The sequence below is a fragment of the Bombina bombina genome, chromosome 3, assembly GCF_027579735.1.
Source record: "Bombina bombina isolate aBomBom1 chromosome 3, aBomBom1.pri, whole genome shotgun sequence".
Classification (NCBI taxonomy): Eukaryota; Metazoa; Chordata; class Amphibia; order Anura; family Bombinatoridae; genus Bombina; species Bombina bombina.
This window is the reverse complement of record NC_069501.1, coordinates 209,795,556-209,822,403: the sequence shown is the minus strand read 5'-3', so window position 1 is coordinate 209,822,403 and position 26,848 is coordinate 209,795,556. Positions and strand designations below refer to the sequence as shown.

General features: G+C 40.6%; 1 protein-coding gene across 7 annotated transcripts in view; it reads right to left on the bottom strand.

The window, feature by feature from the left end:
- The window catches only part of NCOR1 (nuclear receptor corepressor 1), a 1,077,134-nt gene that overhangs the window by 503,693 nt on the left and 546,593 nt on the right, over positions 1-26,848 (bottom strand). For all 7 annotated transcript variants that reach the window (XM_053706113.1, XM_053706112.1, XM_053706115.1 and 4 more), the window contains 3 exons: positions 25,502-25,628; positions 6,245-6,788; positions 49-178 (listed from right to left, as the gene is read on the bottom strand). In XM_053706113.1, coding sequence (XP_053562088.1) covers positions 49-178; positions 6,245-6,788; positions 25,502-25,628 — 801 coding nt within the window. The remainder of the gene's footprint in view (positions 1-48; positions 179-6,244; positions 6,789-25,501; positions 25,629-26,848) is intronic.

Here is a 26,848-nt window from a genome sequence, read left to right as displayed (position 1 = left end):
AAGTATTTATATAAAATGTGTCGAATTATATAATTTGACTGTTCTTACCATTGGAGGAATAACAGCAGCTCGGTGATGCAGCTGTTGCAAGTCCATTGGTCCTTGTTTCATGGGTGAAGAAACCAAAATTGATCCTGCAGGATTCAATAAGGAAGGCTTTGATTCCAAACCATAGATTCTAAAGGCAAAAAATAAAAAAGACAAAACAACAAAATAAATAATTCTAGGACATGTGTCATGAGTAAAGGATACCTATAAAAGGTGTAGGCTACATCCATGGCTATTTTTAAGGTTCATTTATATATATATATATATATATATATATATAAATGAACCTTAAAAATATATATATATATATATATACATACACACACACACATATATATATATATATATATATATATATATATATATATATATATATATATAGTCCTGATATTGTGCAACGTCTTTTGAAATAACGCTTTAAAATGACCATATATAGTTTCCAAGTTATGATGCATACTTTTATTATCTTAAAGGGACAGTCTACACCAGATTTTTTTTTTTATTTAAAAATATAGATAATCCCTTTATTTCCCATTGCACAGTTTGGCAGAACCAACATGGTTATATAAATATACGTTTTACCCCTGTGATTACCTTGTATCTAAGCCACTGCAGACTGCCCCCTTATTTCAGTTCTTTTGACAGACTTGCATTTTAGCCAATCAGTGCTGACTCCTAGGTAACTCCACGGGTGTGAGCACAATGTTATCTATATGGCACAAATGAACCAATGCCCTCTTAGTTGTGAAAAATGTCAAAATGCATTCAGCTAAGAGGCGGCCTTCTCGGGCAAGAGACTAGCATATGCGCCTAACTAGGTTTAGCTTTCTACTAAAAATACCAAGGGAACAAAGCAAAATTGATGCTAAAAGTAAATTGGAAAATTTTTTAAAATTACATGCCCTATCTGAATCATGTTAATTTTTTTACTAGATTGTCCCCCTTTAATTAGTGTGGTTGATAAACAAAAAGTACACCTTTAAATAATTGCTCATACAAACTAATTTGATGGCCTTTATTCTTTTCTTTATGCATCTAAATGTGTTACATTGTTTGCTATGTAAAATATGAATATTTCTCCTTAGCCTCACTTGTGGAGGTGTTGCCATTGTCCACTAACACACAACTATAGAAGTTGGCCCTATTACTTATCTTCTGCTACTTTAAAGTTCAAGGGACATGAAACGCCAACCTTTTATTTTAATATTTCAAAAAAGCAATGATATCATTTGTTTTGTTCTCTTGGCATCCTTTGTTGAAAAACATACCTAGAACTCGGCGGCAGCAATGCACAATTGGGAGCTAGCTGCTGATTGTTGGCTAAACTCATATGCCTCATGTCATTGGCTTACCTGATGTGTTCAGCTAGCTCATAGTAAAGCATTGCTTTTCCTTAAAAGGATACCAAGAGAATATAAATTTGATAACAGAAGTTGGAATTTTGATTAAATTGTAATGCTCTATCTGAATCATGAAAAACGTTTTGTGTTTCACGTCACTTTAAAGATTTAAAGTGCCATAAAACATGTTGAGATCTGCGCATATCCTAAAAGTGCTAATTAAGTAAAAACGAAATATATGCTTACCTGATAAATTTATTTATTTCTTGACACGGTGAGTCCACGGATCATCTAATTACTATTGGGAATATCTCTCCTGCTCAGCAAGAGGCGGCAAAGAGCACCACAGCAAAGCTGTTAAATATCACCTCCCTTCCCTCCAACCCCAGACATTCGACCGAAGCAAAGGAGAGAAAGGAAGCAACAAGGTGCAGAGGTGTCTGAAGCTTATAACATACCAACAAAACCTGTCCTTAAGAATACAGGGCGGACCATGGACTCATAGTGTCAAGAAATAAATAAATTTATCAGCTAAGCATAAATTTTGTTTTCTTTCTAATGACACAGTGAGTCCACGGATCATCTAATTACTATTGGGAATCAATACCCAAGCTAGAGTACACAGATAAGGGAGGGACAAGACAGGGAACCTAAACAGAAGGCACCACTGCTTGAAGAACCTTTCTCCCAAACAAAGCCTCAGCTGAGGCAAAGGTATCAAATTTATAGAATTTTGATAAAGTGTGAAGAGAGGACCAAGTTGCAGCCTGGCAAATCTGTTCAACAGAAGCTTCATTTTTGAATGCCCAGGAAGAAGAAACCGACCTAGTAGAATGAGCCGTAACACTCTCAGGAAGCTGCTGTCCAGCAGTCTCATAGGCAAAGTGAATGATACTCTTCAGCCACAAAGAAAGATAAGTAGCCGTAGCTTTCTGCCCCTTTACGTTTCCCAGAGAAGACCACAAACAGAGCAGAAGACCAACGAAAATCCTTAGTCGTCTGTAAATAGAATTTCAATGCACGCACCACATCTAGATTGTGTAGCAGACGTTCCTTCTGAGAAGGTGGTTTAGGACACAAGGAAGGAAGGAACAACAATCTCCTGATTAATGTTCCGATCTTAATACACTTTAGGGAGAAACCCTAACTTAGTACACAAATTTACCTTATCCGAATGAAAAATAAGGTAAGGAGACTCATACTGTAATGCCGAGAGCTCTGAACCTCTACGAGCAGATGAAATAGCAACAAGAAACAAAACTTTCCAATATAACTTAATATCTAAGGAATGCATAGGCTCAAATGGAGCCTGTTGAAGATCTTTAAGAACAAGGTTAAGACTCCAGGGAGGAGTAACCGGCTTAAACACAGGCCTGATCCTGACCAAGGCCTGACAAAACGATTGTACGTCTGGGACGTCCGCCAGACGTTTATGTAACAAAATAGACAAGGCAGAAATTTGATCCTTTAGGGAACTGATCGATAAACCCTTCTTTAAACCTTCTTAGAGAAAAGACAGAATTCTAGGAATCCGAACTCTACTCCAAAAGTAGCCTTTGGATTCACACCAATACAGATATTTACGCCATATCTTATGGTAAATCTTTCTAGTCACAGGCTTACGAGCCTGAATCATGGTCTCAATGACCCATTCTGAAAATCCACGCTTAGATAAAATTAAGCGTTCAATCTGCAAGCAGTCAGCTTCAGAGAAACTAGATTTGGATGAAGGAAGGGCCCTTGAAGAAGAAGGTCCTTTCTCAACTGAAGTCTCCAAGGTGGAAAATATGACATCTCCCCCAGGTCTGCATAACAAATCCTGTGAGGCCACGCCAGTGCAATGAGGATCACTTACGCCCTCTCCTGTTTGATTCGAGCAATGACCCGAGGTAGAAGAGAGAACGGAGAAATAGGTATGCAAGACTGAAATTCCAAGGTACCGCTAGAGCGTCTATCAGTGCAGCCTGAGAATCCCTTGACCCGTACCTCGGAAGCTTGGCATTCTGCCGAGATGCCATGAGATCCAGTTCCGGCTATTTCCATTTGAGAATCAAGCTGGAAAATACATCCGGATGGAGTTCCCACTCAACCGGGTGAAAAGTCTGTCTGCTCAGAAAATCTGCCTCCCAGTTGTCCACTCCTGGGATGTGGATCGCCGACAGACAGCAATTGTAGGTCTCCGCCCACTGAATTATCTTGGCTACCTCTGTCATGGCCAAGTTACTCCAAATTCCCCCCTGATGGTTGATGTAAGCCACTGAAGTTATGTTGTCCGACTGGAACCTGATAAACCGGGCCAGGCCAGAAGAGCATTGTAGATTGCTCTCAGCTCCAGAATTTTTATGGGTAGAACAGACTCCGACCAAGTCCATGTCCCCTGAGCCTTTAGAGAACTCCAGACTGCTCCCCATCCCAGTAGACTGGCGTCCGTTGTTACAATCACCCAGTTGGGTCTGCGGAAGCAGGTTTCCTGGGATAGATAATCCTGAGACAACCACCAAAGAAGGGAATCCCTTGTCTCCTGCTCCAGATGTAATTGTGGAGACAGATCCGCATAATCTCCATTCCACTGCCTGAGCATGGATAACTGCAGAGGTCTGAGGTGGAAACGGGCAAACAGGATGATGTCCATAGCCGCTACCATCAGATCGATTACCTCCATAATCTGATGGCCGAGGACTGAAGTGCTAGACAAGAATCGAAAATCTTTAATTACCTGACTTCTGTCAGAAAAATTTTCATTGATAAAGAATCTATTATGGTTCCCAAGAAAACTACCCTTGTAGTTGGAACTAAGGAACTATTTTCCAAATTCACTTTCCTTCCGTGAGATCGCAGGAAGGATAACAACATTTCCGTGTGGGATTTTGCTTGTTGAAAGGATGGCGCCTGAACCAGAATGTCTTCCAGATAAGGCGCCACTGCAATGCCTCGCAATCGGAGCACCGCCAACAGGGATAGAAATACCAAGAGATAACCTGCGCCAAAAATTAAACTGTTACACACACTCCAATGGGTTAATAAAAGCTCTCTAAAAACCATAACAAAAAACAGTTTAAACAAAATAGAAAGCCAAGGAGCGCTAACGAAAGCTAAAGTGTAACTGTAATGGATAAATCTATTTCGTTAATAATGCATAATTAATTCATATATATTTAATAAATAATTTGAAATATGAAATTCAGGCAAACGCAGAAAATTAACCACAGATGCCAAAAGCCTAGTTCAAAATTATCATATGTAGCTCAACGTATATATCAAATAATATACCAAAAGATGCTGAAAAATAACTCAAAACATACAAATATGTAACACTAATATGATGATCTGGTCAAATGATAAAAAGTGAATTTAATACAATAAAAGCTATATATAAGGTCGACCTTATAACAAACACTTAATACAGAACAATTCATAAAATACAATAAAATAAACATAAACATAAACATGTATTAATTAAGCAGTGCCTGTGAAATTGATTCAGCAAATGCAGAAAAGTCAATAATCAAAGTCAGTGGTATAAGTTGTTACATCCGACAGAACGTGTTGATCATAAGTTTCTCCCTCAAATAGGGTGTTCTTTGTTGTTTCCTACGTATCGATACTTTGTATTTGATGTATTATCCTCCTATGGAAAAGGAGAATTCCTCTTAAGGCAGTATCACAAAGCGTAAGTGAAAACAAACAATCTGTACTCACAGTATAAAACTGCTGTAGTCGGCGTGGTAGTTGAGCGCTGATAGATATCTTTCTCAGTCAGGTGTATAATAACTGTCCATAGTGGATAAAATCCACAAAATAATACAATTAGAAATCGTAACTCTAATAATGGTCAGTGACATGATGGCCGCAAAAGAACATGCACTGATCGGTCTGGAAGTACACAACAGACCAGAACCGACAGAGGTGCCGTAGCACAATTTCAAAAGCGCCACAAAAACAAGTTCACTAGCCAAGTTACACTTAACAGGTGTGCTCCGTTAAGAAGTCACGTGAGCAACGTGTTTCAAAATTATCTTTTTCAAGCTTTGAGCTTGAAAAAGATAATTTTGAAACGCGTTGCTCACGTGACTCCTTAACGGAGCACACCCGTTAAGTGTAACTCGGCTAGTGAAACTAGTAAACTTTACCACTTCCTTGCTCTAACGTAGGCAAAGAGAATGACTGGGGTTTGAGGGAAGGGAGGTGATATTTAACAGCTTTGCTGTGGTGCTCTTTGCTGCCTCCTGCTGGGCAGGAGAGATATTCCCAATAGTAATTAGATGATCTGTGGACTCACCGTGTCATTAGAAAGAAAATAGTTAGCATAAAAAAATGTTTAAGAATTGCTGGCAAGTATTTTAAAATAATTTTCAAAAATAAGCAAAATTAGTTACATAGCCATGCTGTCTGGAGAAGTCTGATCCGCCTCCAGTTATCAGTGTTTAGCATCAGAAAACACAGGAATTGTATTTCAACTAAGTTGACAGCAGCTTATTTGCTTCTAGGCATGCTCCAGCAGATGAGTGTTCTACCAAAGCTAAGGTGGAGATAGATACAGCCATATAATGAATTGTGTGTGGGGAGTTAGAGCTGTTCAATTCAGAAACTTAAAAGAAAGGGTTCATGGCAAGGCACAGCAGTATAAATTTGCAGGTAAAGTCAATAAAGTACATATTATATTTTGTCTCTATCCCAACTTGTTTTATGTCCCTTTAAGTTTTTTAATTTTAGTAATTTTCTATAAAATATTAATTTATTGCATAAGTATTAACTGATTCTTAGGCATCAAGGCTCATGTTCAATATACATGGAATTATGACATTTAAAGTTTGTCATGAATAAACCATAGGAAACACAGAATATATATATTTTACCTCTGCCTGTCTGGTTCACCATCTACTTCTTCATCAGCACTGCATGTGGCACTGGAGTCATTGTCTGACTGTGACTCCGGCCTTCCATGAGTGGGATGCTGTGATGTAAATTCCATTTCAGAAACATCGTCTTTTAGTTTCTTAATCTCTCTTTCTTTGGCCTCATCCTCAATTTTTACTTGGGCAATGTCTGTCAGCTTTCCTTCTGCCTCAACAGGCTCTGGTTTGGTATGCACCTGGAGACAGGGAGGAGGTTTTGTTTCTAAAGTCTGACATCTGTCCTCCAACTCCATTGCCTCCTCTGGCTCAGTGTTGATTTCTTCTTTCACATGCAGTTCTGGGTACTGGTTTTCTGAATTTGTATTTTGCACAGAAACGGAGGGGGAGGAACCTGAATCAGGTTTGTTTTTAGATTCCTGTTCTGATGAAACATCTTCAGGTAAAGAATCAGAAGTTGTTCTCAAAGTCATTTCATCAGCATGTTTGGTTCCATCTGCAGGTGAAGGAGATGGAGCACTTTCTGTGTCTGAGCTGTTCTCTGCACCTAAAAGAATTTTTTTTTTTTTAAAAGGTATTCTTTATACTAAAAGACACTCATACATTATCAGGCTAGCATATCCACAACAGAAAAATGTATGCTTCAAACACAAAGTGATATATTTCTCTGTGGCAGAATCTCAGCGGTATTTGAACACCTCTGATTTTGCTGTACATGCTATGTGGGTCTAAGTGCACATACAAACAAGGATCCATTTGATGAGAAAAAAGGGAAAAAAATATGTTACTGCCCCCAAACAAGACACCATGAAAACAGACAAAACATAAAAGACCTGTTTGGTCAGGTTATCGCGTCACCTCATGTATAGTGAAAAACATAATTTATGTAAGAACTTACCTGAGAAATTCATTTCTTTCATATTGGCAAGAGTCCATGAGCTAGAGACGTATGGGATATACAATCCTACCAGGAGGGGCAAAGTTTCCCAAACCTCAAAGTGCCTATAAATACACCCCTCACCACACCCACAATTCAGTTTAACGAATAGCCAAGTAGTGGGGTGATAAAGAAAGGAGTAAAAAGCATCAACAAAGGAATCTGGAAATAATTGTGCTTTATACAAAAAAATCATAACCACCATAAGAAAAGGGTGGGCCTCATGGACTCTTGCCAATATGAAAAATGAATTTATCAGGTAAGTTCTTAAATCAATTATTTTTTCTTTAATGTAATTGGCAAGAGTCCATGAGCTAGTGACGTATGGGATATCAAATACCCAATATGTGGAACTCCACGCAAGAGTCACTAGAGAGGGAGGGATAAAAAAAAATAAACAGCCATATGCTGAAAAATTAATCGACAACCCAAAATATAAGTTATTCTTATGAAGAAAAGAAAAACTTAAAACATCAGAAGAAGAAAAACTGAAACAGCTGCCTGAAGAACTTTTCTACCAAAAACTGCTTCAAAAGAAGCAAATACATCAAAACGGTAGAATTTAGTAAATGTATGCAAAGAGGACCAAGTTGCCGCTTTGCAAATCTGATCAACTGAAGCTTCATTCTTAAAAGCCCACAAAGTGGAGACTGATCTAGTAGAATGAGCTGTAATTCTCTGAGGCGGGGCCTGACCCGATTCCAAATAAGCTTGATGAATCAAAATCTTTAACCAAGAAGCCAAGGAAATAGCAGAAGCCTTCTGACCTTTCCTAGAACCAGAAAGTATAACAAATAGACTAGAAGTCTTTCTGAAATCTTTAGTAGCTTCAACATAATATTTCAAAGCTCTCACCACATCCAAAGAATGTAAGGATTTTTCCAAAGAATTCTTAGGATTAGGACACAAGTAAGGGACAACATATTCTCTACTAATGTTGTTAGAATTCACAACCTTAGGTAAGAACTTAAATGAAGTCCGCAAAACCGCCTTATCCTGATGAAAAATCAGAAAAGGAGATTCACAAGAAAGAGCAGAAAGCTCAGAAACTCTTCTAGCAGAAGAGATGGCCAAAAGGAACAAAACTTTCCAAGAAACAAAATTTATGCTTACCTGATAAATTTCTCTCTCTTGTGGTGTATCTAGTCCACGGGTTCATCCATTACTTGTGGGATATTCTCCTTCCCAACAGGAAGTTGCAAAGAGGACACCCACAGCAGAGCTGTCTATATAGCTCCTCCCCTAACCCCCACCTCCAGTCATTCGACCGAAGACAAGTAAGAAAAAGGAGAAAACTACCTTATTTGCATGGAAGACCAGATAAGGGGAATCACACTGTAAGGCAGATAATTCTGAAACTCTTCGAGCCAAAGAGATAGCTACTAAGAACAGAACTTTCCAAGATAAAAGCTTGATATCTATGGAATGCAAAGGTTCAAACGGAACCCCTTGAAGAACTTAAGAACTAAATTTAAACTCCATGGCGGAGCAACTGGTTTAAACACAGGCTTGATTCTAACTAAAGCCCGACAAAACGCCTGAACGTCTGGAACATCTGCCAGACGCTTGTGCAAAAGAATAGACAGAGCAGAAATCTGTCCCTTTAAAGGGACAGTCAACACGAGAATTTTTGTTGTTTTAAAAGATAGATAATCCCTTTATTACCCATTCCCCAGTTTTGCATAAGCAACACAGTTATAATAATACACTTTTTACCTCTGTGATTACCTTGTCACATGACATTTTATTTATTATCTTTTGCCTTTCATTTTAGCCTATTAGTGCAGTGTCTGCCACAATCCACGGGCATGCTCACAACGTTATCTATAGGGTTTATCTGAACTAGCTCTCCCCTGCTGTGAAAAGCAAATACAAAAGCATGTGATTAGAGGCGGCCTTCAAGGGCTTAGAAATTATCATATGAGCCTTCTTAGGTCTTAGCTGTCTATATAGCTCCTCCCCTAACCCCCACCTCCAGTCATTCGACCGAAGACAAGTAAGAAAAAGGAGAAAACTACCTTATTTGCATGGAAGACCAGATAAGGGGAATCACACTGTAAGGCAGATAATTCTGAAACTCTTCGAGCCGAAGAGATAGCTACTAAGAACAGAACTTTCCAAGATAAAAGCTTGATATCTATGGAATGCAAAGGTTCAAACGGAACCCCTTGAAGAACTTAAGAACTAAATTTAAACTCCATGGCGGAGCAACTGGTTTAAACACAGGCTTGATTCTAACTAAAGCCCGACAAAACGCCTGAACGTCTGGAACATCTGCCAGACGCTTGTGCAAAAGAATAGACAGAGCAGAAATCTGTCCCTTTAAAGGGACAGTCAACACGAGAATTTTTGATGTTTTAAAAGATAGATAATCCCTTTATTACCCATTCCCCAGTTATAATAATACACTTTTTACCTCTGTGATTACCTTGTCACATGACATTTTATTTATTATCTTTGCCTTTCATTTTAGCCAATTAGTGCAGTGTCTGCCACAATCCACGGGCATGCTCACAACGTTATCTATAGGGTTTATCTGAACTAGCTCTCCCCTGCTGTGAAAAGCAAATACAAAAGCATGTGATTAGAGGCGGCCTTCAAGGGCTTAGAAATTATCATATGAGCCTTCTTAGGTCTAGCTTTCAACTAAGAATACCAAAAGAACAAAGCAAAATTGGTGATAAAAGTAAATTGGAAAGTTGTTTAAAATTACATGCTCTATTTGAAACATGAAAGTTTTTTTTGGACTTGACTGTCCCTTTAAGGAACTAGCTGATAATCCCTTTTCCAATCCCTCTTGGAGAAAAGATAATATCCTAGGAATCCTGACCTTACTCCATGAGTAACCCCTGGATTCACACCAATGAAGATATTTACACCATATCTTATGATAGATTTTCCTGGTGACAGGCCTACAAGCCTGAATCAAGGTATCAATGACCGACTCAGAGAAACCACGTTTTGATAAAATCAAACGTTCAATCTCCAAGCAGTCAGACGCAGAGAAATTAGATTTGGATGTTTGAATGGACCTTGGAGAAGATGGTGGAAAGGATGCCATGTCCACCAGATCTGCATACCAAGTCCTGCGTGGCCACGCAGGTGCTATCAAAATCACAGAAACTCTCTCCTGCTTGATCTTGGCAATCAGACGAGGGAGGAGAGGAAATGGTGGAAACACATAAGCCAGGCTGAAGGACCAGGGCACTGCTATAGCATCTATCAGCGCTGCCTAGGGATCCCTTGACCTGGACCCATAACAAGGAAGCTTGGCGTTCTGACGAGACGCCATCAGATCCAGTTCTGGTTTGCCCCAAAGTTGAATCAGCTGGGCAAATATCTCTGGATGGAGCTCTCACTCCCCCGGATGAAAAGTCTGCCGACTTAGAAAATCCACCTCCCAGTTCTCTACTCCAGGGATATGGATAGCTGAGAGATGGCAAGAGTGAACCTCTGCCCATAGAATTATCTTGGAAACCTCCATCATTGCCAGGCGACTCCTTGTTCCCCCCTGATTGTTGATATAGGCTACAGTCGTGATATTGTCCGACTGAAATCTGATGAACCTGGCCGCAGCTAGTTGAGGCCAAGCCTGAAGAGCATTGAATATCGCTCTTAGTTCCAGAATGTTTATCGGAAGGAGGGCTTCCTCCTGAGTCCACGAACCCTGAGCCTTCAGGGAGTTCCAGACCGAGCCCCAGCCCAGAAGGCTGGCATCTGTCGTCACTATAGTCCACTCTGGCCTACGGAAACTCATTCCCCTGGACAGATGGGCCGAGACAACCACCAGAGAAGAGAATCCCTGGTCTCTTGATCCAGATTTAGCAAAGGAGACAAATCTGTGTAGTCCCCATTCCACTGATGGAGCATGCAAAGTTGCAGTGGTCTGAGATGTAGGCGGGCAAACGGAACTATGTCCATTGCCGCTACCATAAGACCAATTACTTCCATACACTGAGCCACTGACGGCCGAGCAATGGAATGAAGAGCACTGCAGGAGGTCAGAAGCTTTGATATCCTGACTTATGTCTGATAGATTCAGTAGAAATTAAATTTTTTCTGAGTCCCTAGGAAGGAAACTCTTGTGAGAGCGGAATGCAAACTCTTTTCTAAGTTCACCTTCCACCCGTGAGACCTCAGAAAGGCCAGAACAATGTCCGTATGGGACTTGGCGACTTGAAGAGTCAACGCCTGGATTAAGATGTAGTCTAAATAAGGCGCCACTGCTATGCCTCGCGGCCTTAGGACCGCCAGAAGGGACCCTAGAACCTTCATAAAGATTCTCTGCGCCGTGGCTAACCCGAAGGGAAGAGCCACAAACTGGTAATGCCTGTCTAGGAAGGCAAACCTGAGGAACTGGTGATGATTTCTGTGAATCTGGATGTGCAGATAAGCATCCTTTAAGTCCACAGTAGTCATATATTGACTCTCCTGGATCATAGGAAGAATGGTTCGGATTGTCTCCATCTTGAAGGATGGGACCCTGAGGAATTTGTTTAGGAATTTGAGATCCAAGATTGGTCTGAAAGTTCCCTCTTTTTTGGGAACTATAAACAGGTTTGAATAGAAACCCTGCCCCTGTTCCTCTCTTGGAACTGGGTGGATCACTCCCATAACGAGTAGGTCTTGAACAATTTAAGAATGCCTCTCTCTTTATCTGGTTTGCAGATAATTGTGAGAGGAGAAATCTCCTTTTTGGGGATGAACCTTTGAATTCCAGAAGATATCCCTGGGAAACAATTTCTACTTCCCAGGGATCCTGAACGTCTTTTGCCCAAGCCTGGGCGAAGAGAGAAAGTCTGCCCCCGACTAGACCCGGTCCCGGATCGGGGGCTACTCCTCCTTCATGCTGTCTTAGAGGCAGCAGCAGGTTTTTTTGGTCTGCTTCCCCTTGTTCCAAGCCTGGTTAGGTCTCCAGACTGGTTTGGACTGGGCAAAATTTCCCTCTTGTTTTGCATTAGAGAAAGCTGAAGCTGCTCCACTCTTGAAGTTTCGAAAGGAACGAAAATTATTCTGTTTGGTCCTTAATTTATTGGACCTATCCTGAGGAAGGACGTGACCTTTTCCTCTGGTAATATCAGAAATGATCTCCTTCAGGCCATGTCCGAATAGGGTCTGTCCTTTGAAAGGGATGTTAAGAAGCTTAGATTTTGAAGTAACGTCTGCTAACCAGGACTTAAGCCATAGCGCCCTACATGCCAGAATGGCAAAACCTGAATTCTTAGCCGCTAACTTAGTTAAATGAAAAACTGCCTCAGAAATAAAGGAATTAGCTAACTTAAGAGCTTTAATCCTGTCTAAAATATCATCAGACGGGGTCTCCACCTGTCGAGCCTCCTCAAGAGACTCGAACCAAAAGGCTGCTTCAGCAGTGACTGGGGCAATGCATGCAAGAGGCTGGAGAAGAAAACCTTGATGTATAAAAAAAAATTTAAGGAGACCCTCCAATTTTTTATCCATAAGATCTTTGAAAGCACAACTATCCTCGACAGGGATAGTTGTACGCTTAGCTAGGGTAGAAAAAGCTCCCTCCACCTTAGGGACCGTCTGCCACGAGTCCCGTATGGCGACATCTATGGGAAACATCCTTTTAAAGGCAGGAGGGGGAGAGAACGGCACACCTGGTCTATCCCATTCCTTAGTAATAATTTCCGAAAACCTCTTAGGGACTGGAAAAACATCAGTGTAAACAGGCACTGCAAAGTATTTGTCCATTTTACACAACTTCTCTGGAACTACAATGGGGTCACAGTCATCCAGAGTCGCTAAAACCTCCCTGAGCAATAAGCGGACGTGTTCGAGCTTAAATTTAAACGCTGTCATTTCAGAATCGGATTGAAGTAAAAACTTCCCTGAATCTGAAATGTCACCCTCAGATAGAAACTCCCTTACACCGGTTTCGGAGCATTGTGAGGGTAAATCGGACACAGCTAATAGAGCGCCAGAAAGCTCTGTATTTGTTCTAGCCCCAGAGTTATCTCGCTTTCCTTGTAATCCTGGCAGTTTGGACAATACCTCTGTGAGGGTAGAATTCATAACTGCCGCCATGTCCTGTAAGGTAAAATAATTAGACGCGCTAGATGTACTTGGCGTCACTTGAGCGGGAGTTATAGGTTCTGACACATGGGGAGAGCTAGATGGCATAACCTCCCTTTTTTCAGTCTGAGAATCCTCTGGTGATAAATCTTTAAAAGCCATAATATGGTCTTTATAGTTTATAGATACTTCAGTACATTTGGTACACATTCTAAGAGGGGGTTCCACAATGGCTTCTAAACATATTGAACAAAAAGTTTCCTCTATGTCAAACATGTTTAACAGACTAGTAATGACACCAGCAAGCTTGGAAAGCACTTTAATAAATGTGAAACAGCAATTAAACAAAAACGGTACTGTGCCTTTAAGAGAAAAAAACCAAGCACTTAAAACTGCAAAACAGTTTTAAAATGTAGTAAAGTCTTCGAAATTTTTACAGTGTGTGTAAGGGACTAAAGCTACATCGCAACCACTTGCAAATGGATGATTAACCCCTTAGCCCCCAAACCGGATTTAAAAAACGTCAACCACCGGTAAAAGACAGTTAAGCACCTTGCCACAGCTCTGCTGTGGCTCCTACCTGCCCTCAAATACGATTAGGGAAGAAATAAGCCCTCTATAGTGGTCCTCAGATGCAAGAGGACTCCTCTAGGGAAGCTGGATGTCTCAGTCTGAAAGAAACTGCGCATCTAAAGCGCGAAAATAGGCCCCTCCCACCATGTACTCGATGTCCTTAAGGAAAACAGAATTTAAGCTTACCTGATAAATTACTTTCTCCAACGGTGTGTCCGGTCCACGGCGTCATCCTTACTTGTGGGAATATCTCTTCCCCAACAGGAAATGGCAAAGAGTCCCAGCAAAGCTGGCCATATAGTCCCTCCTAGGCTCCGCCCACCCCAGTCATTCGACCGACGGACAGGAGGAAAAATATAGGAGAAACCATATGGTACCGTGGTGACTGTAGTTAGAGAAAATAATTCATCAGACCTGATTAAAAAAACCAGGGCGGGCCGTGGACCGGACACACCGTTGGAGAAAGTAATTTATCAGGTAAGCATAAATTCTGTTTTCTCCAACATTGGTGTGTCCGGTCCACGGCGTCATCCTTACTTGTGGGAACCAATACCAAAGCTTTAGGACACGGATGAAGGGAGGGAGCAAATCAGGTTACCTAAACGGAAGGCACCACGGCTTGCAAAACCTTTCTCCCAAAAATAGCCTCCGAAGAAGCAAAAGTATCAAATTTGTAAAATTTGGCAAAAGTGTGCAGTGAAGACCAAGTCGCTGCCTTACATATCTGATCAACAGAAGCCTCGTTCTTGAAGGCCCATGTGGAAGCCACAGCCCTAGTGGAGTGAGCTGTGATTCTTTCAGGAGGCTGCCGTCCGGCAGTCTGGTAAGCCAATCGGATGATGCTTTTAAGCCAAAAGGAAAGAGGTAGAAGTCGCTTTTTGACCTCTCCTTTTACCAGAATAGACGACAAACAGAGAAGATGTTTGTCTGAAATCTTTTGTAGCTTCTAAATAGAATTTTAGAGCACGGACTACGTCCAAATTGTGTAACAAACGTTCCTTCTTTGAAACTGGATTTGGACACAAAGAAGGTACAACTATCTCCTGGTTAATATTTTTGTTGGAAACAACCTTTGGAAGAAAACCAGGCTTAGTACGCAAAACCACCTTATTTGCATGGAACACCAGATAGGGCGGAGAACACTGCAGAGCAGATAACTCTGAAACTCTTCTAGCAGAAGAAATAGAAACCAAAACCAAAACTTTCAAAGATAACAACTTGATATCTATGGAATGTAGAGGTTCAAACGGAACCCCTTGAAGAACTGAATAAACTAGATTTAAACTCCAGGGAGGAGTTAAAGGTCTGTAAACAGGCTTGATCCTAACCAGAGCCTGAACAAATGCTTGAACATCTGGCTTAGCTGCCAGTCGTTTGTGTAGTAAGACAGATAAAGCAGAAATCTGTCCCTTTAGAGAACTCGCATATAATCCTTTATCCAAACCTTCTTGCAGAAAGGAAAGAATCTTAGGAATTTTTACCTTATTCCAAGGGAATCCCTTGGATTCACACCAGCAGATATATCTTTTCCATATTTTATGGTAAATCTTTCTAGTTACCGGTTTTCTGGCCTGAACCAGAGTATCAATCACCGAATCTGAAAACCCACGCTTTGATAGAATAAAGCGTTCAATCTCCAAGCCGTCAGCTGGAGGGAGACCAGATTTGGATGTTCGAATGGACCCTGAACAAGAAGGTCCTGTCTCAAAGGTAGCTTCCATGGTGGAACCGATGACATATTCACCAGGTCTGCATACCAAGTCCTGCGTGGCCACGCAGGAGCTATCAAGATCACCGAGGCCCTCTCCTGTTTGATCCTGGCTACCAGCCTGGGAATGAGAGGAAACGGTGGGAACACATAAGCTAGGTTGAAGGTCCAAGGCGCTACTAGTGCATCCACTAGAGTCGCCTTGGGATCCCTGGATCTGGACCCGTAGCAAGGAACCTTGAAGTTCTGACGAGACGCCATCAGATCCATGTCTGGAATGCCCCATAATTGAGTCAACTGGGCAAAAATCTCCGGGTGGAGTTCCCACTCCCCCGGATGGAATGTCTGACGACTCAGATAATCCGCTTCCCAGTTTTCCACACCTGGGATGTGGATCGCAGATAGATGGCAGGAGTGATTCTCCGCCCATTGTATTATTTTGGTTACTTCTTTCATCGCCAGGGAACTCCTTGTTCCCCCCTGATGATTGATATACGCAACAGTCGTCATGTTGTCTGATTGGAATCTTATGAATCTGGCCTTTGCAAGCTGAGGCCAAGCCCTGAGAGCATTGAATATCGCTCTTAGTTCCAGAATGTTTATCGGGAGAAGAAACTCTTCCCGAGACCATAGTCCCTGAGCTTTCAGGGATTCCCAGACCGCACCCCAGCCCACTAGACTGGCGTCGGTCGTGACAATGACCCACTCTGGTCTGCGGAAGCTCATTTCCTGGGATAGGTGGTCCAGGGATATCCACCAACGGAGTGAATCTCTGGTCTTCTGATCTACTTGAATCAATGGAGACAAGTCTGTATAGTCCCCATTCCACTGTTTCAGCATGCACAGTTGTAATGGTCTTAGATGAATTCGCGCAAAAGGAACTATGTCCATTGCTGCAACCATCAACCCTACTACTTCCATGCACTGAGCTATGGAAGGACGTGGAACAGAATGAAGAACTTGACAAGCGCTTAGAAGTTTTGACTTTCTGACATCTGTCAGAAAGATCCTCATTTCTAAGGAATCTATTATTGTTCCCAGGAAGGGAACTCTTGTTGACGGAGACAGAGAACTTTCTTTCTATGTTCACCTTCCATCCGTGAGATCTGAGAAAGGCCAGAACGATGTCTGTATGAGCCTTTGCTTTTGAAAGGGACGACTCTTGTATTAGAATGTCGTCCAAGTATGGTACTACTGCAATGCCCCTCGGTCTTAGAACCGCTAGAAGGGACCCGAGTACCTTTGTGAAAATCCTTGGAGCAGTGGCTAATCCGAATGGGAGGGCCACAAACTGGTAATGTTTGTCCAGAAAGGCAAACCTTAGGAACTGATGATGTTCTTTGTGGATAGGAATATGTAGGTACGCATCCTTTAGATCCACGGTAGTCATAAATTGACCTTCCTGGATAGTGGGTAGAATCGATCGAATGGTTTCCATTTTGAACGATGGTAACCTGAGAAATTTGTTTAGGATCTTTAAATCCAGAATTGGTCTGAAGGTTCCCTCTTTTTTGGGAACTACGAATAGATTTGAGTAAAATCCCATTCCTTGTTACGTCATTGGAACTGGGTGTATCACTCCCATCTTTAGCAGGTCTTCTACACAATGTAAGAACGCCTGTCTCTTTATTTGGTTTGAGGATAAGTGAGACATGTGGAACCTTCCCCTTGGGGGTAGTTCCTTGAATTCCAGAAGATAACCCTGAGAAACTATTTCTAGCGTCCAGGGATCCTGAACATCTCTTGCCCAAGCCTGAGCAAAGAGAGAGAGTCTGCCCCCCACTAAATCCGGTCCCGGATCGGGGGCTACTCCTTCATGCTGTTTTGTTAGCGGTAGCAGGCTTCTTGGTCTGCTTACCCTTGTTCCAGCCTTGCATCGGTTTCCAGGCTGGTTTGGACTGTGAGGCATTACCCTCTTGCTTAGAGGATGCAGAATTAGAGGCCGGTCCGTTCGTGAAATTACGAAAGGAACGAAAATTAGACTTATTCTTGGCCTTGAAAGGCCCATCTTGTGGGAGGGCGTGGCCCTTTCCCCCAGTGATGTCTGAGATAATCTCTTTCAATTCTGGTCCAAAGAGAGTTTTACCCTTGAAGGGGATGTTAAGCAATTTTGTCTTGGATGATACATCCGCTGACCAAGACTTTAGCCAAAGCGCACTGCGCGCCACAATTGCAAATCCTGAATTTTTCGCCGCTAATCTAGCTAATTGCAAAGCGGCATCTAAAATAAAAGAGTTAGCCAACTTAAGTGCGTGAACTCTGTCCATAACCTCCTCATATGGGGTCTCTCTACTGAGCGACTTTTCTTGTTCCTCGAACCAGAACCACGCTGCTGTAGTGACAGGAACAATGCACGAAATGGGTTGTAGAAGGTAACCTTGCTGTACAAAAATCTTTTTAAGCAAACCTTCCAATTTTTTATCCATAGGATCTTTGAAAGAACAACTATCTTCGATAGGAATAGTAGTGCGCTTGTTTAGAGTAGAAACTGCCCCATCGACCTTAGGGACTGTCTGCCATAAGTCCTTTCTGGGGTCGACCATAGGAAATAATTTTTTAAATATAGGAGGGGGAACAAAAGGTATGCCGGGCTTCTCCCACTCCTTATTCACTATGTCCGCCACCCGCTTGGGTATAGGAAAAGCGTCGGGGTGCACCGGAACCTCTAGGAACTTGTCCATCTTGCATAATTTTTCTGGAATGACCAAGTTGTCACAATCATCCAGAGTAGATAACACCTCCTTAAGCAGTGCGCGGAGATGTTCTAATTTAAATTTAAATGTCACAACATCAGGTTCTGCCTGTTGAGAATTTTTTTCTGAATCTGAAATTTCCCCATCTGACAAAACCTCCCTCATGGCCCCTTCAGATTGGTGTGAGGGTATGACAGAACAATTATCATCGGCGCCCTCCTGCTCTTCAGTGTTTAAAACAGAGCAATCGCGCTTTCTCTGATATGCAGGCATTTTGGATAAAATATTTGCTATGGAGTTATCCATTACAGCCGTCAATTGTTGCATGGTAATAAGCATTGGCGCGCTAGAAGTACTAGGGGCCTCCTGCGTGGGCAAAACTGGCGTAGACACAGAAGGAGATGATGTAGAACCATGTCTACTCCCTTCATCTGATGAATCATCTTGGGCAATTTCATTATCTGTGGCAGTACTGTCCTTACTTTGTTTGGACGCTATGGCACAATTATCACACAATTTTGAAGGGGGAGACACATTGGCTTTCATACATATAGAATATAGCTTATCTGAAGGCACAGACATGTTAAACAGGCTTAAACTTGTCAATAAAGCACAAAAACCGTTTTAAAACAAAACCGTTACTGTCTCTTTAAATTTTAAACAGAGCACACTTTATTTCTGAATATGTGAAAATATATGAAGGAATTGTTCAAAATTTACCAAAATTTCACCACAGTGTCTTAAAGCATTAAAAGTATTGCACACCAATTTTCAGAGCTTTAACCCTTAAAATAACGAAACCGGAGCCGGTTACAGATTTAACCCCTATACAGTCCCAGCTACAGCCTTTGCTGTGACTTTACCAAGCCCAGAGGGGAATACGATACCAAATGACGCCTTCTAGGAACTTTTCCAACTACTTTCAGGTCCTCACACATGCATCTGCATGTCTTGCACTCAAAAACAACTGCGCAGTAATGGCGCGAAAATGAGGCTCAGCCTACAACTGGGAAGGCCCTTCCTGACTGGAAAAGGTGTCTAACATAGTGCCTGACGTTAAAAAACGTTCCCCAAGTTTATAAGTGTGAATTATCAGCATAAACATGTATAAAATGTCCAAATAAAGCAATCGATTTAGCCCATAAAAGTGTCTACCAGTTTTATAGCCCATATTAAGCCCTTTATTCTGTTTGAGACTAAGAAAATGGCTTACCGGTCCTCATGAGGGGAAATGACAGCCTTCCAGCATTACACAGTCTTTTTAGAAATATGGCTAGTCATACCTTAAGCAGAAAATTCTGCTGTTTCCCCCAACTGAAGTTACTTCATCTCAACAGTCCTATGTGGAAACAGCAATCGATTTTAGTTACTGTCTGCTAAAATCAACTTCCTCTCACAAACAGAAATCTTCATCTTTTTCTGTTTCAGAGTAAATAGTACATACCAGCACTATTTTAAAATAACAAACTCTTGATAGCAGAATAAAAAAACTACAACTAAACACCACATACTCTTAACCATCTCCGTGGAGATGTTTCCTGTGCAACGGCAAAGAGAATGACTGGGGTGGGCGGAGCCTAGGAGGGACTATATGGCCAGCTTTGCTGGGACTCTTTGCCATTTCCTGTTGGGGAAGAGATATTCCCACAAGTAAGGATGACGCCGTGGACCGGACACACCAATGTTGGAGAAATACTCCTAGGAGTATCTGACTAGCCATGTGGAAAAACTAGGCCCCAACAAAAGACTTATCACCCTCAGAAAAAAACGTCTTACTTATGTAACATGTTAACGTTTTGTTACCCATAAACACCACACTAAGTAATATGAGAATTAAAATGAGTATTACCCTGTTTAGTAAGCATGATCCCAGTCGTTGCAAAATCACTGCATCTAGCTTACCTCAAATATAAAAGGCTCTGTCAGCATTTTCTAGAACTTATCACTCTAGAAATAAATATACTGAACATACCTCCAAGCAGGTAATCTGCAGACCGTTCCCCCAACTGAAGCTTTCCCATACTCTTCAGTTATGCGTGAGAACAGCAATGGACCTTAGTTACAAACCGCTAAGATCATCATCCTCCGGGCAGAATTCTTCTTCTAATTTCTGCCTAGGAGTAAACAGTACAACGCCGGTACCGTTTAAAAATAAACTCTTGATTGAAGGTAAAACTACACTAAGTCACCACATATCTCTTTATACTTCCTATCTTGTCGAGAGTTGCAAAGAGAATGACTGGGGGTGGGGGTTAGGGGAAGAGCTATATAGACAGCTCTGCTGTGGGTGTCCTCTTTGCAACTTCCTGTTGGGAAGGAGAATATCCCACAAGTAATGGATGAACCCATGGACTGGATACACCTTACAAGAGAAAAGTAGTTTAATGTCCAAAGAGTGCATAGGCTCAAATGGAGGAGCCTGTAAAACCCTCAAAACCAAATTAAGACTCCAAGGAGGAGAAATTGATTTACTGACAGGCTTAATACGAACTAAAGCCTGTACAAAACAGTGAATATCAGGAAGCGTAGCAATCTTTATGTGAAATAAAACAGAAAGAGCAGAGATTTGTCCCTTCAAAGTACTTGCAGAAAACTTTTATCCAAACCATCCTGAAGAAACTGTAAAATTCTAGGAATTCTAAAAGAATGCAAAGAGAATTTATGAGAAGAACACCATGAAATGTAAGTCTTCCAAACGATAATAAATCTTCCTAGAGACAGATTTACGAGCTTGTAACATAGTATTAATTACTGAGTCAGAGAAACCTCTATGACTTAGCACTAGGCGTTCAATTTCCATACCTTCAAATTTAATGATTTGAGATCCTGATGGAAAAACGGACCTTGAGACAGTAGGTCCGGCCTTAACGGCAGTGGCCAAGGTGGGGCCATGCTGGAGCCACCAGCAACACAAATGATTGTTCCATGATGATTTTGGAGATCACTCTTGGAAGAAGAACTAGAGGCGGGAAGATATAAGCAGGTTGATAACACCAAGGAAGTGTCACTGCATCCACTGCTTCCACCTGAGAATCCTTGGACCTGGACAGGTATCTGGGAAGTTTCTGGAATGAGGGCCGCACCTTTATGCAGACTTAGGGGCTTACTTTGGTTCTTAAAAGGCTTGGATTAATTCCAATTTGAGGAAAGCGTCCAATTGGAAACCATTTCCTTGGGGGAAGGATTAGGTTTTTGTTCCTTATTTTGACGAAAGGAATGAAAACGATTAGAAGCCTTAGATTTACCCTTAGGTTTTTTTATCCTGAGGCAAAAAAACTCCATTCTCCCCAGTAACAGTTGAAATAATAGAATCCAACTGAGAACCAAATAAATTATTACCTTGGAAAGAAAGAGATGGTAATCTAGACTTAGATGTCATATCAGCATTCCAAGATTTAAGACACAAAGCTCTTATAGCTAAAGACATGGATCTAGCATCAATTTTGATAATATCAAAAATTGCATCACAAATAAAATGATTAGCATGCTGTAGTAAACGAACAATGCTATAAAAGTCAGTATCCAATTCTTGTTGCGCTAAATTCTCCAACCAAAAGGTTGAAGCAGCTGCAACATCAGCCAAAGAAATTGCAGTCCTAAGAAAATTACCTGAATATAAATAGGCTTTCCTTAGATAAGATTCAAGCTTCCTATCTAAAGGATCCTTAAAGGAAGTACAATCTTCCATAGGAATAGTGGTTCGTTTAGCAAGAGTAGAAATAGCCCCATCAACTTTGGGGATCTTTTCCCAAAACTATTGAATTTTCTGGTAAAGGATACCATTTTTTAAACCTTGCAGAAGGATTAAAAGGAGTACCCGGCTTATTCCATTCCTTAGAAATCATATCAGAAAAAGCATCAGGAATAGGAAAAACCTCTGGAGTAACCACAGGAGGTTTAAAAACAGAATTTAAACGTTTACTGGTTTTAATATCAAGAGGACTAGCTTCCTCAATATCCAAAGTAATTAACACTTCTTTTAACAAAGAATGCATATACTCCATTTTAAATAAATAAGTAGATTTGTCAGTGTCAATATCTGAGGAAGGATCTTCTGAATCGGATAGATCCTCATCAGAGGTGGATAATTCATTATGTTGTCGGTCATTTTAAATTTCATCAACTTTATAAGAAGTTTTAAAAGACCTCTTACGCTTATTAGAAGGCGGAAATGCAGACAAAGCCTTCTGAATAGAATCAGTAACAAATTATTTAAAATTCATAGGTATATCATGTACATTAGAAGTTGAAGGAACTGCAACCGGCAATGTACTATTACTGATTGACATACTATCTGCATGTAAAAGTTTATCATGGCAACTAATACAAATGACATTAGGAGATATAATCTCCACAATTTTACAACAAATGCACTTAGCTTTGGTAGAACCGATGTCAGGCAGCAAAGTTCCAACAGATACTTCTGAGGCAGGATCAGATTGAGACATCTTGCAGTATGTAAAAGAAAAAACAACATATAAAGCAAAATTATCAATTTCCTTATATGACAGTTTCAGGAATGGGGAAAAAATGCAAATAGCATAGCCCTCTGACATAGAAAAAGGCAAGAGGCAAACAGCAATGGGGCAAATAAATAATGAAAAAAGTTTGGCGCCAAGTATGACGCACAACATAAGTTAAAATTTTTTGGATGCCAACCATGTCCGGAAATGACACACTCGCGTCACTAACGATGAAACCCTGTGTGAAACCTCTGCGTCAATTACGACGCCGGAAATGACGAACTTGCGTCAACAGACGTGCCTTTCGCGCCAAAATATTCTCGCGCCAAGAATGACGCAATAAAGTGTAGCATTTGGCACACCCGCGAGCCTAAGTCAGCCCGCAATTTGAAACAAAGTAGTCAATTGAAAAAAAGACTAAACCCCAGGTAAGAAAAAAATATTTCTTAATATTAACTTTCCCCAAATATGAAACTGACAATCTGCAAAGGCAAATGCATGAACCTGACTCATGGCAAATATAAGTACAATACATATATTTAGAACTGTATATAAATGCATAAAGTGCCAAAACCATAGCGGAGGTGTCTTAAGTAATAAAAACACACTTACCCAAAGACACCCATCCACATATAGCAGATAGCCAAAACAGTACTGAAACAGTTATCAGTAGAGGTAATGGTATATGAGAGTATATTGTCAATCTGAAAAGGGAGGTAGGAGATGAATCTCTATGACCGATAACAGAGAACCTATGAAAAAGACCCCCGTTAGGAAAATCTTTGCAATCAATAGGTGATACACTCCACGTCCCTCTGACATTCGCTATACTCAGAGGAATCGAGCTTCAAAATGCAGAGAAGCGCAACTCGCTGCTAAATCTACAAGTCGGCAGAAGATAAACAGCCTGCATATGTGGAAAACTATATAGGAAAATAAATCTCTTTCCTAGGTTAGTGAGTCTTCAAGTCTCCAATTGTAATAGTTGCAAACATTAAATTGTAAAACCTATACAAGAACGACCAAATAGCTATTTACATAATTGTTTAACATAGGATTCTTTATACTTAAAATTGACTTTGTTTTATAGATGATCCATTTATATAGCCCATCTGGGAGTGTTTTTGTAGCAATGTACAGTTTTGCTTATTTTTTTTAATAACATTGTGCTGATTTTCAGACTCCTAACCAAGCCTCAAAGTATCAGATGTACATGTGCGTTTACATAAACAGGAGCAAGCAGGAAGCTGCAATCTGTCTTTTCATAAGCAGGGAAAGGGGAGGGGGTGTGTCTTTTCTTTCTGATTTCCCAGCCCCTTTGACTGGGTGTCCCAGCCTAACCTCATCAACAGTGCTAAACTGGCAACAGATACATTTAAAAAAAAGTTTAATACTGGATTTTTAGATCCGTATCTGTGCATATTCTTCTTTAGAGCATTTATTACATGAAGTTATTTGAAAATTGTCCCTTTAAATTGATGGTAAACTTTACAGGTCTTGAAATCAGGTCTGGTTTCTAAGCAATATTTTAAATTGATCCCCTAGCCATGTCATTCTAATACCCAGTGGTCCGGCCGCCCACAGGTCTCAACTCATTTTTTTGTGAGCTAAATCTTTAAACTGTTCTCCAAATCAGCACTCTAGCCGTACGGCACCTTTTTTTGTAGTTAGAATGACTATTTTAGCTCACAAAACAATATGAGTTTTGAAGTGGGCGGCCAAAGGGCCGGGTATTAGAATGGCACGACTAGATTAAAAGTAAGTTACAGCGCATCTTTATTAATGATCCAAGTCCATCTAAAATATTAGATTCCAGACCTAATTTTAAAACATGTAAACTTTACCATCACTTTAACACATGATGAATTATGGGTGGAGCCTTTTCCAGAGTACATAAAGATAAATGATTTAAACTATCCAAACGAGCCTTAGAAGATCTTAAATCCTTTCTCGTATCAGAATAAGGGAAGGTATTTCATCAGATCTCTAGTAATTATAAGTATCTTTGTTGTCATGTTTAAGATTATGAGAGAATAATGGAATACTGGCAACCTGACAGTCCCACCAGCTTCTAAACAAAACTTAAAAAACTCACAAACAGATAATGAATCTCTCAAGACTAACTTGTGTATGTAAATGGTAATAGATAAGACTTAATCAAAAATCTATAATTCCGTCTATAAAATCTATCAACAAACAGCATTTTGAATCAATTTCAGGAATCCAGACCAATAATGGAAATGTGGACTAATCTGAGCACCAAAATCCAGCTATACTGCATAGCCCAAGCAGCTCCCCCCATGATAATCCCCTTTCAAAATGTCCACATTTTATTAATTAAGAATAATAATAAAAAATTGTGGCTGCGCATTGGCTTAATAATGTGTTCAGCTAGTTTCCAGTAGAGCATTGCTGCTCCTTCAAAAAAGTATAGCAAGAGAATAAAGCAAACAATGTTTAAAAATGTTGGGGTTTCATGTCCCTTTAAAGGGACCCACCCATGTCTAGATTCTAGGGTGCCAACCGCTCCCATAGTATTGACAGGGTTTCCACCACAGTAAAAATCCCCTTAACAGTGCAGGGGAACTGAAACCAGAATTTAATTGATAACACCTCTTTAATAAAGACAGAATGTAGGATCAGGTCATGACTGGAATGATGCTGTTTAAGGAATAGCAAGGAGTCTCAACTCGCTGCTAAATCTACAAGTCAGCAGAAGATAAACAGCCTGCATATGTGGAAAACTATCTAGGGGCCATGAAAGGTCTGAGAGGAACTATGCATACCTAATAAATATAAAATAATTTAGCTCACACTCTGATAGCACTTGGCCAAAGCTGCAGAAAGTACCTTCACTATCCTCTTGATTATCCTCTTCATTAGACCCCTCATTGTCATAATCTTCTTGTGCAGAAACAGTGGATGCCAAACTTTCACACTGCGATACATCTCTCTCCTCTCTTGGTCTCCTTGAGGACTACAGATTATTAAAAAAAAAAAAAAAAAAAAAAAGGCATGATTTTGCACGTATTTTCCTTAGGTTAGAGAACATGCATAATTTTGCACATTCTAAGACTGTTTTATTTCAGAAAACCCTAAAGGGACACTGAACCCAAAATTTTTTCTTTTGTGATTCAGACAGAGCATGCAATGTTAAGCAATTTTCTAATTTACTCCTATTATAAAATTTTCTTTATTCTCTTGGTATCTTTTTTTGAAAAGCAAGAATGTAAGTTTAGATGGCGGCCCATTTTTGGTGAACAACCTGGGTTGTTCTTGCTGATTGATGGATAAATTCCCCCACCAATAAACAAGTGCTGTCTAGTGTGCGGAACCAAAAATTGGCTGGCTCCATAGCTAAGATGCCTTCTTTTTCAAATAAATATAGCAAGAGAACGAAGAAAAAATGATCATTGAAGTAAATTAGAAAGTTGCTTAAAATTGCATGCTCTATCTGAATCACACAGAAAACAATTTGGGTTGTGTCCCTTTAAGTTTCTTTTTTTTCTGGGAAAAAGGTAATCCCCTTTAAGATACAAATAAAAACATAATTTATGCTTACCTGATAAATTTATTTCTCTTGTAGTGTGTTCAGTCCACGGGTCATCCATTACTTATGGGATATATTCTCCTTCCCAACAGGAAGTTGCAAGAGGATCACCCAAGCAGAGATGCTATATAGCTCCTCCCCTCACATGTCATATCCAGTCATTCGACCGAAACAAGACGAGAAAGGAGAAACTATAGGGTGCAGTGGTGACTGGAGTTATAATTTTAAAATTTAGAACCTGCCTTAAAAAGACAAGGCGGGCCGTGGACTGAACACACTACAAGAGAAATAAATGTATCAGGTAAGCATAAATTATGTTTTCTCTTGTTAAGTGTGTTCAGTCCACGGGTCATCCATTACTTATGGGATACCCATACCAAAGCTAAGTACACAGATGATGGGAGGGACAAGGCAGGAACATTAAACAGAAGGAACCACTGCCTGTAGAACCTTTCTCCCAAAACCAGCCTCCGAAGAAGCGAAAGTGTCAAATTTGTAAAATTTGGAAAATGTATGAAGAGAAGACCAAGTTGCAGCCTTGCAAATCTGTTCAACAGAGGCCTCATTCTTAAAGGCCCAGGTGGAAGCCACAGCTCTAGTGGAATGAGCTGTAATTCTTTCAGGAGGCTGCTGTCCAGCAGTCTCAT